Raw genomic sequence first — 13,358 nt, 5'->3', positions numbered from 1 at the left:
TTGTGCTCTTGGTTTTTCCACTGCAACATGATTCTTTTCTCAGGAGCCTTTGGTCAAGGCAAAAGGATAAATACCTTTTAAGAACAGACAGCCAAATAAAAATGCATTGAAGTATTTTATGTAAAAAAGAAACATTTTATATAATTTAACACACACTCAAGGGTAGTTCTTCCTGTACTTAAACAGGAGAGCCTTGTCTTGTTTGTTCATCTTGCTCTTCAGAAAGCTGTCTTATTGTCTCCCTCAGTTTCTGTATTTCTTCTTCTTGTTGTCTCACCTTCTGTTGGAGGTTAGAAATAACCTGAAAATGAGAGTCAATTTACTTCATTTATAGCTAAGCAAGGATACAAAGCCTTATTGACCTACTCGAATTGTGTCTGCAATCCACTACAAACACAGTGCAGCAGCAGCACTCAGCTACTCTACATTCTTGTTACTATTACTTAAATCCACAAAGCAGTGGGGCATGGAAAGGAAAAATGATTAGAAGAATCTGCAGATGTGATGAAAAGCTTGGAAAGCTTTTCTGACCTATAAAAATGCCTCTCAACTGTACAGTCTTCAGGAAGTTGCCTAAAGTTAATGACCAGCTATCTCATTGCAAAGACACCAGAAATAATACAGTGGCCTAAATACTGTAATCAGAAAAAGAGTTTAAAGAAGAACGTGTGATTAAGTTCAAAGCCAAACACATGTAATGCAGCCAGGGATACAAAGGGCATTTTCTTTGTGTTTCTTTAGGCTGTAAGGGTTGGGGTTGCTGGCACAAGTTACCTGGTCTGTGGTGTGGAAGAGTTCACTGTCCCGAAGCTGAGCCGCTGTTGGGCGTTCCGTAGCTCTTGGACTGGTGAGGAGTTTCACATACTTGGCCTGAGTAGGCCATTTCTTGTAGAAAGTGTGAGGAATTTGGCCAGTCCTTAAATGTGTAAGAACTTCTGTTCTTTCCATTTCTGTTCCAAATGGTTGGAAGAGTTCTAGCAGGATAACACCCATGCTGTACATGTCTGACTGTTAATGAAGTGAAGAGAAAGTTCTGGGGTAACTGCTGTTTTAACTTAGTGGGTTTCTTTTTCTTATAAAATCATTATATGAAAAAGTTTCACAACAGTGGAGATTTGAAGAGCATCATGACACTACTAAACGCAAATTCAAATCGATACACATTCTCAACACAGTAAAAGTTTTTGCTTTAGCAGCAAATGAGAAGGCAAAGTTGAAATCCATGTTTCAACAAAAACGCTAGGAGTGGCAGTAGGAGGAACATTTATGTATTGCCAATTGAAAGGCTTGATTTATTTCTATTATCTAGCATGTTAATAGAGAAAAGAAGAAACAAAACAGAGTTCTCTACCTTGAAATCATAGTGAGATCCCTGCAGTTGTTCTGGTGAGGCATAGAGGCAGGTTCCCACTCCTGAAGTATGTGTCAGTCCTTTGAAAGGCAATTGAGACATAGCAAGTGTTGTTACCCTTGCAAGCAACAGTTTAATGAGTTTAATACCATAGAAACTTAAACACTGAAAGCCATTACACTTTCTTCTCTTACCATTTATCCGTTCCGTCTGCAGAACGGATCCGTTCTGTCTGCAGCCTGCATCATCCCAAAGAAGGTCTTTGCAGGCTAATCCAAAGTCACCTATTTTTACCTGATGATCTGATCCATGTAGAAAGATATTTCTAGGCTGCAAATGAAGACAGAATACAATTTAGAAATATGATTATATAGAGAATTACAGAATTTCAGTGGTTTCAAAGTCTGTAAAATCCAGTGTTTCACAGGTATGATTATTCAACATTTTTTAGTAGTGGGAGAGAAAAAACAGTCATTGCTGATACCAAATCATGTGTTAGTAACACCATTTGGGCCAAAAGACCACATACCTAGAACAAGGATCTAGAAAAAAAGGAAGAAAAGCAAAACAAAAAACCCCAAGATTTAGTGAAAACATTAAGTACTTTTTTTTCCGCAACAGAAACTGGGAAATTTGCAGAACAGGAACAGGCAAGAGTGGACAGTAAATTTGACCAACTGATGGAGCAGGAAGGATGACTAAATATCATTGGGCTAGACATAATACAAACCAAAATACACTTTTCTGTATGATAAGCAGCTGCAATATGCTACATGGTTATGGAAAGCTGCTGTGAGAAAAAAGCCCAATGATGACAGACTTGAGAGCTCTGACTCAGAAAACTGAAAGAGTTTTCATCCATAAATTTTGGTTTTAGGACCACTAAGGAGGAGAAATGCAAGCATTATGTACCTAGAAAAATCCCCCAACTTGCTCAGGTGGCACAAGGGAAATAGTTGGGTCTTTTATTAGTGTATAAAGGAGATGTGAATAGTTTAACAAGAGATGGGCAATCTCCATTCTTTTCCTTTATTCAATGCAGATCAAACTTAAAAGATGCAGCACTGTTGAACAAGTTGCTAGGCTTCTCATATCCACTGAAGTAAAAACATATCCAGAACACCCACCCACTGGATTTCTGTTCTCAGACATTTACACACTGGAAGACTTTCTTAGATTATTATCTCAGAAATTACATTCTCTGCTAGGTATCTGCAAAATCACCATTAGAAGAATATATGGTGAAACCCATGAGAACTGGCTCAAAACCAGGTCTGCAGTAAGTGTATGGAATTGTGGAATTCTTTATATAACTACCAGACTCTGGACAATAAGGCCATGATGATGCTAAATGGGAAGGCAAAATGAAAGTTTTCAGCCTGGAACAGTTGACAGAAAAATGAAAATTAATCCAGAGTGAAGACTGAGTGATTTCAAGTAGTTCAAAGCTTCCACATGTGAAGTTTTAACAATCATGATTTCTTCATACAGCTGCTGTATCAGATGCAGAAAACCTCAGTAGGAAGCAAAGTAGGAAAACACACATTCACCTCCTTACTATTCAGGTCTATCAGTAAGCAAGCAACTGGAACATATTTTCAAAAGCTAACTGTATGCAGTTAACAAAGGGAGGTGTAGTCAAGGGGCTTTGCTTATTTTCATAATTACCTAAAATATTTTTTTTTTAGGTAATTAAGGTCCTACCCTGGTTAAAGACAGACAAAAGAAAAGCAATCTGACCATGCCTGTTTCTGACAGGAAAATGGCTTCAAAGGAGAAAACACCTCCAGAACTGAAAATCCACTTGTAAGTCAGTGGATGCTATTTACTACCCTGATAGTAAAGAAAGCATGGCACTGCTATAGAGAAGAATATGTATTTTCTCATATGTAACAACTAAATTCTTAAGAGCCCAGGTCATCTCTAATGCAACTATGAAGTGGCTTTTATTCTCCCATAATGTAAATTGTCTTTGTTTTCTTCAACCTCAAGTAATAATTTGATGAACTTACTTTAATGTCTCGATGCATCACTCCCATGCTGTGGATATAGCAAACTCCTTCTACTACCTCCTGGAAAATCTTCATTGTCCAGCGAACATCCACCAGGTGGTATGGACCTTAAAACAAATTATTCCACCTAGTTTTACTGAGTTACGTAAGATTATGGTGGTAAGTCTTGTTGAATTATGTTTATTTATGCTGTGGAATAAATTTTTAACAGAATGAGCATATTTTAAATATGGATTTTGCCATGCTTCTCTCAAGATATTTCTGAATCAGCCAAAAGTCACTAACATCAAAATTCCAAAAAATGTGGAAAGTTCAGGGAACAGGAACATATATCCTTCTGAAAAGATTCTTCCAAACCCCATCAGACAGTTATTTGGTTATGAATTTAACAAACTCTTTACTTTCATGTAAGTCCTGACCTAGCATGAAAAATACAGTTCCAAACAAAATCATCATCATTTATGTAGTGACATGCTGTCTGTATTGCTTTGCACTCTTCGTGTTTTATTCCTAATCTTCTGCTGCTGTGCTACCCTCTGAAATTCCTCAATCTCCTCTGGCTGTAGCTGTCCTAAATAAACTTAGCACCTCCTTATTTCGACCATTTGCCACATTACTATTTTATTAAACTACATTGTCTCCCTGCTCTAATGAACCATATTTAACATATCTTTTTGAACACTCACCATTTACTCACATTTGGATTATCTCTTCATGTCTAATCTATGATAATATTCACCTTTTCCATGAAAAGGTGTGAAAACAGCATTTTGCAAGCTCAAATGCCATCATAGTTCTGTCATTTCCTGACCAGGAACATCATTATTTAGCTCATGAAAGCTAAAATATACATTTTACAGGAGAGATCAGTGGAAGTCAGCTGACAGTTTGCTGGTAAACCTGTCTCCATGAATGAAAACAACAGATTTACCTTAATAGTGATTAAAACCAAGACAAAACCAAAACAAAACACATTTTGTTTTACAACCTGATGTGCACAGGCTGCTTTTATACAACCACCCCAGAGAATGGAACAAATCTCTACTGCTTTAAGAGCATTGGATTTGTTCTTCCAAATGTCAACAGTTACTGATGACTGCTTGGTAGGAGGGCATGAGAACCCCCTGGTCACTCAGAAAAAGTCAATGTTACATTCTTTAACCTATTACAAATTAACCTGTCTGGATCAAATGATATAATTGTATTTTCTGCAGCAGATAAATTAGCCTTTAACCAGCTTTCTGAGAAGCAGCAGATTCTGTCAATAAAAAACTCTGTTCCAAATAAGGAGTATTGCCCAGACTGATCTCCCCTGGTAACAACTACGCCTCAGGCATTCACTCATTCTTTTTTGAAGAGCTGTCTAAAACTCAGGAATTTCAATTCTTTTACCAGCATCTATCATGCACAAATTCAATACAAGCTGCTATTCGATTAAGTGAATAAAGAATTTAATAAAGATCTGTATTATAAGCTGCTGAAGTAAAATAAAATTAGATAACTGTACTTCAAATTACAAAAAAAAAATAATTATTTGCTTTACAATGAATAAGACAGTGATGAATCTTACTAGAAGTGTCCTCTGATCTCTTGTTACATCTTTTATTACGGTCAGCAATCCAGTCCCACAAGGATATTTCACACAACTGCATTTGTATATGAAGCATCAAGTGATACTCCACCTAACAGAAAAATAATTTTGCCATTGTAACATGAACAGTATTTATTATTAGTTATAATTATTATTAGTTTTTGTCTTTAAAGCAAATAAACCCAAAGTTTATTAAACAAAAACAAGTAGCAAAAGGACATCAAGTATAGTATTAGTAATCTACTGCACTCAAAAAACAGATGCAACAATGCTATCTAGTTTTGGGAAGTTTTTTGCTTCTTCCTCAAATTTTAACAATTGTTATATGATAAATGCTAACAAAACTGCCAGATGTATCTTTGATATTCAAATTAGAGTCTGAAACCTTCTAGAAATACTAAACAGAGGTTTATTCCAGCTTAATCAATACAAAATAGCAGTAAAAAAACATCAACTTATTGATACAGGATTTTATGGAATCACATAATTGTTTAGGTTGGAAAAGGCCTTTGAGTCCAACTGTTTGATTTATTACCATAAATATGTAGCTCAGTTTCTGGTAACGGACCAGTTCATCTGATAACCTGGACAACTCAAGCAGACACCTTTAAAACTGGGTTTCTTGCAAGGGGGAACTCCAAATGATAGCAAAAGCTTGAAGCCTTCCAGAGCTGGCTGTGTTATACAAAACATTTCAGTGGTATGGTATAAATGACAAGAAGGTTTTAGAAGCACAAGTGATTCCCTACCTAAATCTGCTTTTATCTCCTTCCCAGGTACTCCTACACTGCATGGGCACCACATGACATACCAAAACACTTTCATCATTAATAGCTGTTTTACCTTTCATTAGTGAAAACTAAAAATTTTCAATTTGGAGGAGGCCGTTTAATGCAGCAGTAGCACTTTTTATTCATGCAGGTACTTTGAAAGGACTCAAGAGGCCTAGCACATGGAAAGTTCCTCACAGATGCTGAGCTTTGCCAGCTCCTCTGGTAGCTTCCTGGTAGTGATGTTACCCACATAAGAAAATTTGTCTGAACTCTTGGCTCTACTTGCAGTCATTCCATTCCTCTAAATTTATTGTTACAAATGATTCATTTTCGCTGTTTATTGAACTACTTTAAAAACATTCTAAAATTACACAGCAGATAAGGATACTTAAAGAGAACTGTATTTACCTCGAACTCTCCACAGAGTGCTACCTCATTTTTGGAGCATCCTTCAGAGCAGGACTTGCTTTCAGAGCAGGACTTGCTTTCAGTGCTAGCATCTTGATCCAGACTGGAATGAGGTCCCCGTATTGAATGATTGTCCACATCAGTTGATAAACTGTTACCATTATTTACAAAGCCTCTTTGTAGTTCTGTGGATAATTCACCTTTATTTGGTTTCACACACTCTTTGCTATTGCTGTTTGTAAAGTCACTCCTTACATCCATATTCTGCACTGATTCTCTATGCACATTTTTAAGACTGGTACTGTCACAGGACTTCTTTTCTTGTGAGGTAAGGTCAGCAAAGATAATTGAACTACCACTTTCCACACTCTGGATGTGACAGTGATCACTGAAAATAACAAAGGTAGAGAAATCCAAGTAAGTACACAGTTTCATACCATCTATTTGTAATAAACCATACTGATTTTTTTTCCCAAATTGCAAACAGCACTCCCAAGTAAGAGTTCAGCTGCTTCCTCACATAAAACTCCAGGATTACATACTGTCAGTGCAGGCTCCAGCTGATTTAATACTTTCTACCAGCAGGTATTTTGGAGAGCTGTCTCACACAGCAATGTCTCAGATACACAGCTGAAGTTGAATATGTTACCACTGAGATTAGTAATACTCACTTGCTATTCTTTTGTTCCAAAACTAGTGGCTGCAACTCCATCATTGTTTTACCTGTTGGATGCAAAGATAAATATGGTATTTCATAAAACAAAGACTGTATCCACATATTTACTAAAAATTACCATTTAAGCTGGAGCACCTCCCTTAATTTATCTTTGTTACCTGTGGATAGCTCTAGATTACCTCTACTTCTGCTGCTGCAAAAGGGGCTTGTTAAGTCTACTAAGAAGCTACCCTAATGTGTATTTCATTTATCTTTAAGTGAAAAGAAAATATACGTTGTACAGTGTCAATAAATGGGCTGTGCTGGGCTTCCATAGATATCTACTTAGACTTCATCTTTCAGAAGTCAGCCTGTTCAAAGTGAGGATTTACAAGTATAGAATAACACACAGTTAAAGAAGCAGCTCCACAAGGCATCACCCTTCACATCACACTGCTGCTGTTTTGAAGACACTTGATATCTTGGAAATAATTGTCATTAAAATTGCATTTTTATATGAAAAAGCTGTTTCAGCACACAGAAGCAAATATAAAATGTCACTCTTGTAAGACAAGGGAAACCATTAAGTACCACAGAAGCTACCTATAGATTTCATTATGTTCTTCCATTACCACCATTAAATACTTATGAAGGACTCCCAGCATTAAACAATTGCTTCCCTTGAGATTCTCTGGATCACTGGTTTAAAAGTTTTGCCTATTTTACTCTACTGTCAACTTCCTATGCACTTATGCATTTTCTTTAGTGCTTATGGCTGGCTGGGCAACAAGTCAGTGACTTGGAAAGCAATAAAGTTATACAGAGCATAACCAAGCCTCCCACTAAGAGAGGATCAAAAGATTTAATTGCTAAAGGCATTCCAGGAAAGGACTAGAAAGGGACCAATGGATTAGGGTTACAAAGGGACCAAAGGACAGAGTGTGCAAAGAGCTGAGAACAAAGAACCTGAAGAGAAAAACTGAAAAGGTGTAAAATGAACACAGAAGTAGATAAATTCTCAACAGTTACAGACAGTAGCTGATACACAAAAAAATCAATTGCTTTGTCAGTGCAAGACTATGAAATACAATTAATCAAATTTAAAAAGTCTAACTTGGAAAGCAAAATAAAGAATTTTTGATGTTGAGGGGGTTATCATTAAAAGTATGTATTTCCAGGTTCTTTCAGTTTTTCCTAGATCTTTTCCAGATCTGAAGAGAAGCATACTGGGATGTTTATTCTAGTGTTGCTACATTTCTGAGACTTCAAAACATAGTTGCAACTCTGTGGGGCTTTTGCTCTATTCATCACTTTCCCCCCAATATCTGGGGCAGGTCATTCCTCAGCATTCATTCTTCTCCTCATCAACTCACCACTTCTTGCATTAAAAGGTTTTCACTGCATTTCACTGACCTTCACACAACTTTAAATCCTCCTCATATATTACCAAAAGTAAAGCTGATATTTCCACAGTTCCAAATTAATCACTAAGTAACAGATAAATTATTTGGTAACAAGGGTTTGAATGCACAGAAGGATTTGATGATCCCCTGTAATTTCCCTTTCTTTTAGTTCTTTTAAGGAGGGAAAAAAAAATAGTCATTTTATCAGAAAAGTAATAGACTCCTGAAAATAACAATACAGAGGTTGTAAGATGCAAGCAAGAATTACACAATGAACTGTACTTTCCTTTTGGATGTACTGTTTGAACTTGTTCCATCCAAGCAGTGTGATAGCCTACAATATTGGGATGCTGCAGCCCAGCCAGCACTTTGACTTCTCGGAGCACCTAAAAAGACCAAAAATCCCACAACTCCTTTATACTTTATTCTGTGTGCTTAGTAAACATACAAGGTAACAAAAAAGTAAGTTTCTTAGAGAGAAAGAACAGATGAAATTGTTACAGCAACAGAAAAAATTGAAAGCTTTAAAACAAATTGATTTTCATCATTGCAGAGATTACCAAGGTCAAGTAATTAAATAGTTCTTCAATACATTTACTTTTTTCTATTACGTACTGATAGGCTCAAACCCTTAGAAATTCAGAATGCATAAAAACTTATATTAGCTACATTAATAAGTTAGAACAGAATAGGCTACAGAGGAGTTAAAACAGGGGCAAAACACAGGAAGAAGAATACCTTCATGCAATCTCTTCTTGTAGCCTTCTTAATTTTAATTTTTTTAATAGCATAGAACTGACCATCTAACTTGTTTCTGACCTGAAAACAATTGCAACAGGAAAAAAATAAATGTTAATGTGCTTAGATTAATTAAATCGTTTTGAACCCACTATTTTCTAAAATTTTATTTTTCTGCACCCCATTCCTATGGAATATCACCTGTATCAGGGAATGAAACTGGGATTAGGCCCCTGCTGTCATACAGGGACACTGATAGGTCCTGGTAACTGCTTAACAGGTCTTTAATAAATATGTGAGACACATTTGTCATTTCCACATGGCACATACCTCATGGGGAACCCTGGGCTGGCCATACACTACAAGTACTTAACACAATTCAACACTGGCTTGGACAGTTTATGCTCATACTGAGACTCATTTTTTAAAAGCAGCCACAACTAAAGCATTGGGGAGTGCAGACCAATCACTTCTGATGCTATGTACAGTCAATATATCATAATAATTCACACGTCAAATAACGAGTTTTCATTCACTTTAAAAGGGTCAAAATACACAAAGTAAAACATCTGATATATCCTGCTTCTGACAAACAAAACTAATTGCAACTGAGCAGCTTTTGAAATGAAACACCAACTTTCCTGTAAGGCACAGATTTGCACCTCTTGATTCAAAAAACATTTGGCAATACAGTTAAAACAGTAACTCCAAATTTCAACAAAAAACTAGATATAAGAAGAGTAGTTTTACATGGGAGGTAAAGAATACCTTGTATACTTTGCCATATCCTCCACTTCCTAGCCTTGCAACCTCCTCAAATTCATTCAAGTATCGTGAAGTCTGTGCTTCAAAGAGAACTTCTTTTTCCCTAATTGAGAAAAGTTTGGCTGCATTAAACTAAATTACAACTTACAAGTAAGATACAGCTGTACACATGCTAAAAATATTATTCATGTTATGAAAAGAAGAAAGTACTTTGACATTACCATACTGTACCAGCCTGAGTTTCAGTGAACACTGAAAACCAGCAGACTGCAAGAGCATGCACATGTGCTACAAATCCATACTCTGTTTTAACAAAAGTGTTCAGATTGTTTCTTTTACATTGATGCTGGATAAATCTTGTTTTCCTAAACAACGGCACTGACTGCAAGAATTGTACTGAAGAACAAATTATCACCACATCATTTTGAGAATTTGGAGAAACCTTTAACTTTTTTTCTGTTTCAGAGCCAAAATATGAAATGCAGTATTAATAATTCAGAGTGGAGCACAGAACTTTGGAGAAGGAGTTAATTTAGTATTTCTACATGCTTTGAATACATACCCAATTGCAATAGACTCTCCGTTTTCAAGTTCCTATGAAACAAAAAAATCCAACATAAAAACATGCCATATAAAAAGAATAACATGTCTGCTGTGCCAGTGGCATGGACAGCTTCATCAACACAGAAAGTGCAACCTCCTTGGAAAAAAATGAGGTTACTGACAGCCATTCACATGCTGCTGAGAGCTTCACCAAATTGAAGTATTATTATCCCACTGGTAATCTGTTAACATCTCTCTGCTGGAGAGATTAATGCCCTTTTAGAGTTCTGCTGGCAAACAGGATAAAATGAGGGCTCTAAAATGTGCTTAAAACAAAATTAACTAGCTTAGTTCAAGCAGCGAGATAAGCAGACAGCTCTGATTCAGCCTGAAATACAAGCACACAAACTACACCCTCCACTAATATAAATATGAGTGTTAGCATAACCAACAGTTTAAAGTTAAAAATGGATGTCTGTGAAAAAAATACTTACAACACCTTGCCTTTGTTTATAAATATTTTAACTTACTTTATTATTACTATTTAATAAGGTACAAAATATTGATGGCTTCAAAAACTGGTTTGCACCTACAGAACCAGCACATGCCATCCCAAAGAGCTAAGGAGTTATTTTGTATAATTATTAAAAAGACCCAATCCAATATTAAAAGAATCCCTAAACAAAAGCTCCTTACTGCAGAGGCTGCCAAAGACATGTAACAAAGCTTACCCCGTTAAGCACTTGTTGATTAGCTGCTTTCATCAGTTCAGTAATGGCTCTGTTGTGCTGCAGTCTTATAGTACTAAATTCATCACAAAAGACAAAAGGGGAGAGTAACCCTGTTCTTGTGAAAGTCTGACGAAGAACTGCACAAAGGAACAGAGAAAGGTCAGAAAATATTAAATAAAGCCATCCAGTAAGACCACAAAGTTTTTAAACAAGAAATCTTATTTGACAGATAACGTGACTGAAAAACTGAACAATCCCTCTAATGCTGCTCCTGTACTCTTAGCAATTTAATCCAAACTAGATCTGCCCAGTGGGAATCCCTTCACAAAATACAATTTATTTGCCATGCCTTCCAGGGTCACAACTGCATCTCCTCTTCCTCCTCACCTCAGCAGGTAAGTTAAACAAACATCCACCCACTCACTCACATTTTACTTTTGGACTTATTTTCATCAGTGAAAAGAAAAACTCAAAGCAGGTTCACAATTATGAGGATGCATTTATAATCAAAATTGGTAATGTCAAGAATTTCTAATTTCCATCCAAAGCCACACACTTGTGCACATATTCATAATAAGAGAATGAAGTCACTCCCTTCCACCACTTCATCTTTTTCATATGGAGTAAAACAACTGTGGCAAACAAACCCTCATAAATGCTGGAGATGGGTCCAACTGTGATGTTATAAATGGCATAAATTTCAGCTATGAAAAACACGTTAGATTTTATTTTCTATAGTCACGTAAAGTAAGGACAAACCCCTTGGGTAGGCTTTCTTAAATGCACTAAGTATATGTCTAAATGAACAAAATACCCACAGTAAGTCATATGCCAAGAAGATATTTTAAAAAATGCAAATTCCCTGAATGATATCAAGAGATTTTATGGCAAAATAAAGAACATGTAAAGGTATTTACTCAGATTTTCACAAAATAAAATTTTGAAATATTTAGTGAAGACTCTACTGCAACTATTTCTTGATAAATATTTTATTAAATTCCTCTTCTACCAGGATTTTAGATCACACATAACAGTAATATAATTTACCCTGCTGCCCTCCTCATGATGCAACTCACATGATCTAGCTGAAGCAGAACTGCCTGATCCTTACATCTACAGCAATATTCTGTTACTGTTTTCAAAAATAAGACAAGTTGTCATTGCCAGTTTAGTTGATTCAAGGCATTCATCCTCTTCACAGAATCATTCTTGTTCCAGTGGGATGAAACCTACAGCTTTGTACTGGTATTACACTGTAACTCTACTCAGAAGGTCTGGTACACATTGCAGCAAGGCGGTTTGAGAGACAGGAATGAGCTCCTCTTACTAACTTCGGAACAAACCCCTGGAGTGAACGGGGTTGTGCGTGTACATGTGGCAGAGATGCTCCAGCAGTGACACAAGCAGCAGCTGGTTCTGGATGGTCGAAGTGAACTTCACAAATTTTTGCGACCCGTTTGCAACTCGCAGCTCCGCCGGCACATCCGAATCTGGAAGAGGACAGTCAGACGAATGAACTTTGGTCTCAGTACACAGCTATTTACCTAAACATGAAAACAATATACAGCCACACAGCTTCACCACAACCCCGGCTCACAGAGGCAGCACCACAACTGCCACTGAGCGAGCAGCTTTAAGAGGCTAATTAGGAACCTAATTAATTTTTTTAAGTGTGCACGGAAAGCAGCTCCCCGGGGAGGCCGAGGCGCCCCGTGCCCGAGGCAGGGAGAGCTCGCACGGCGGCCTCAGGGCAGGGCGCAGCTGAGGGCCTGCCCGCTCTTGCATCACCCCCGCGGCCGCCGCTACCTCAGAGCGCTGGGGAAGGACGGAAGAGGAAGGCGACGGCTCTACCCTCCCGCCAGCCGGGGGAAAGGGGCGATTTCCTCGCTCACCCACAGGGCTGCCGCCGGCTCCGCTTACCGTCAAAGCGCGGCTCCGGGCTCTCCTCAGGGAACTCGATGGCGGGCACCGACGCCCGCATGGCCGCAGCCCTCCCGCCCCTCACATGCCGGGCACCGGGATCCCATCCGCTGCGGCCGGCGGGGCCCGCCCGGCCCGCCGTGGGCGGCTCCGGGGGCCGGGCCAGCGTTTATGGCCGCTCTTTGGGCGCGGAGAGATAAAACATGAACTGGAGGGATAAACCCGAGAGGGGAACCTTCGGCCCGAGAGGCGAGGACGGGCGGGCAGGACCTCGTACCGAAGGTCTGCGGCGGGGAGCGGAGCGTCCCCTCCCCTCCGCACGGGGACCGGCACCGCCCGCAGCCCGCGTGAGCCCCGCGCCCGGACCGGGGGTCGCCGAGCCCCCTCTAGCGGCTCCCGGCCGCGGCACAGGGGCGGTGCCGGTCCCCGTGTGACCCGGAGGCGCTCGCTGCTCCCCCCGCCGCCGCC

The 13,358-nt window shown here is 38.7% G+C and overlaps 1 protein-coding gene across 3 annotated transcripts; it reads right to left on the bottom strand.

The window, feature by feature from the left end:
• Nucleotides 1-98: 98 nt before the first annotated feature.
• On the bottom strand, nt 99-13,021 carry EIF2AK1 (eukaryotic translation initiation factor 2 alpha kinase 1). Of its 3 annotated transcripts, XM_041401418.1 has the most exons (15): nt 12,891-13,021; nt 12,302-12,460; nt 10,971-11,107; nt 10,259-10,290; nt 9,700-9,799; nt 8,932-9,012; nt 8,480-8,579; nt 6,807-6,858; nt 6,136-6,523; nt 4,934-5,045; nt 3,364-3,470; nt 1,546-1,681; nt 1,352-1,431; nt 775-1,008; nt 99-301 (listed from the first exon to the last, which is right to left on the bottom strand). In XM_041401418.1, exons 1-15 carry the CDS (start codon nt 12,949-12,951, stop codon nt 179-181), a joined length of 1,902 nt encoding a protein of 633 aa, XP_041257352.1. In that variant the 5' UTR covers nt 12,952-13,021; the 3' UTR covers nt 99-178. The 3 variants fall into 3 exon arrangements, with proteins under 3 accessions (XP_041257352.1, XP_041257354.1, XP_041257355.1); XM_041401420.1 differs by lacking the exon at nt 8,932-9,012; XM_041401421.1 differs by lacking the exon at nt 12,891-13,021 and having other exon boundaries at nt 12,047-12,434.
• Nucleotides 13,022-13,358: the final 337 nt, after the last annotated feature.

This window comes from Onychostruthus taczanowskii, unplaced genomic scaffold (genome assembly GCF_017590055.1).
Source record: "Onychostruthus taczanowskii isolate IOZ18803 unplaced genomic scaffold, ASM1759005v1 scaffold19, whole genome shotgun sequence".
Lineage (NCBI taxonomy): Eukaryota > Metazoa > Chordata > Aves > Passeriformes > Passeridae > Onychostruthus > Onychostruthus taczanowskii.
The sequence above is the reverse complement of the archived record's forward strand: the minus strand, read 5'-3'. Positions and strand labels throughout refer to the sequence as shown.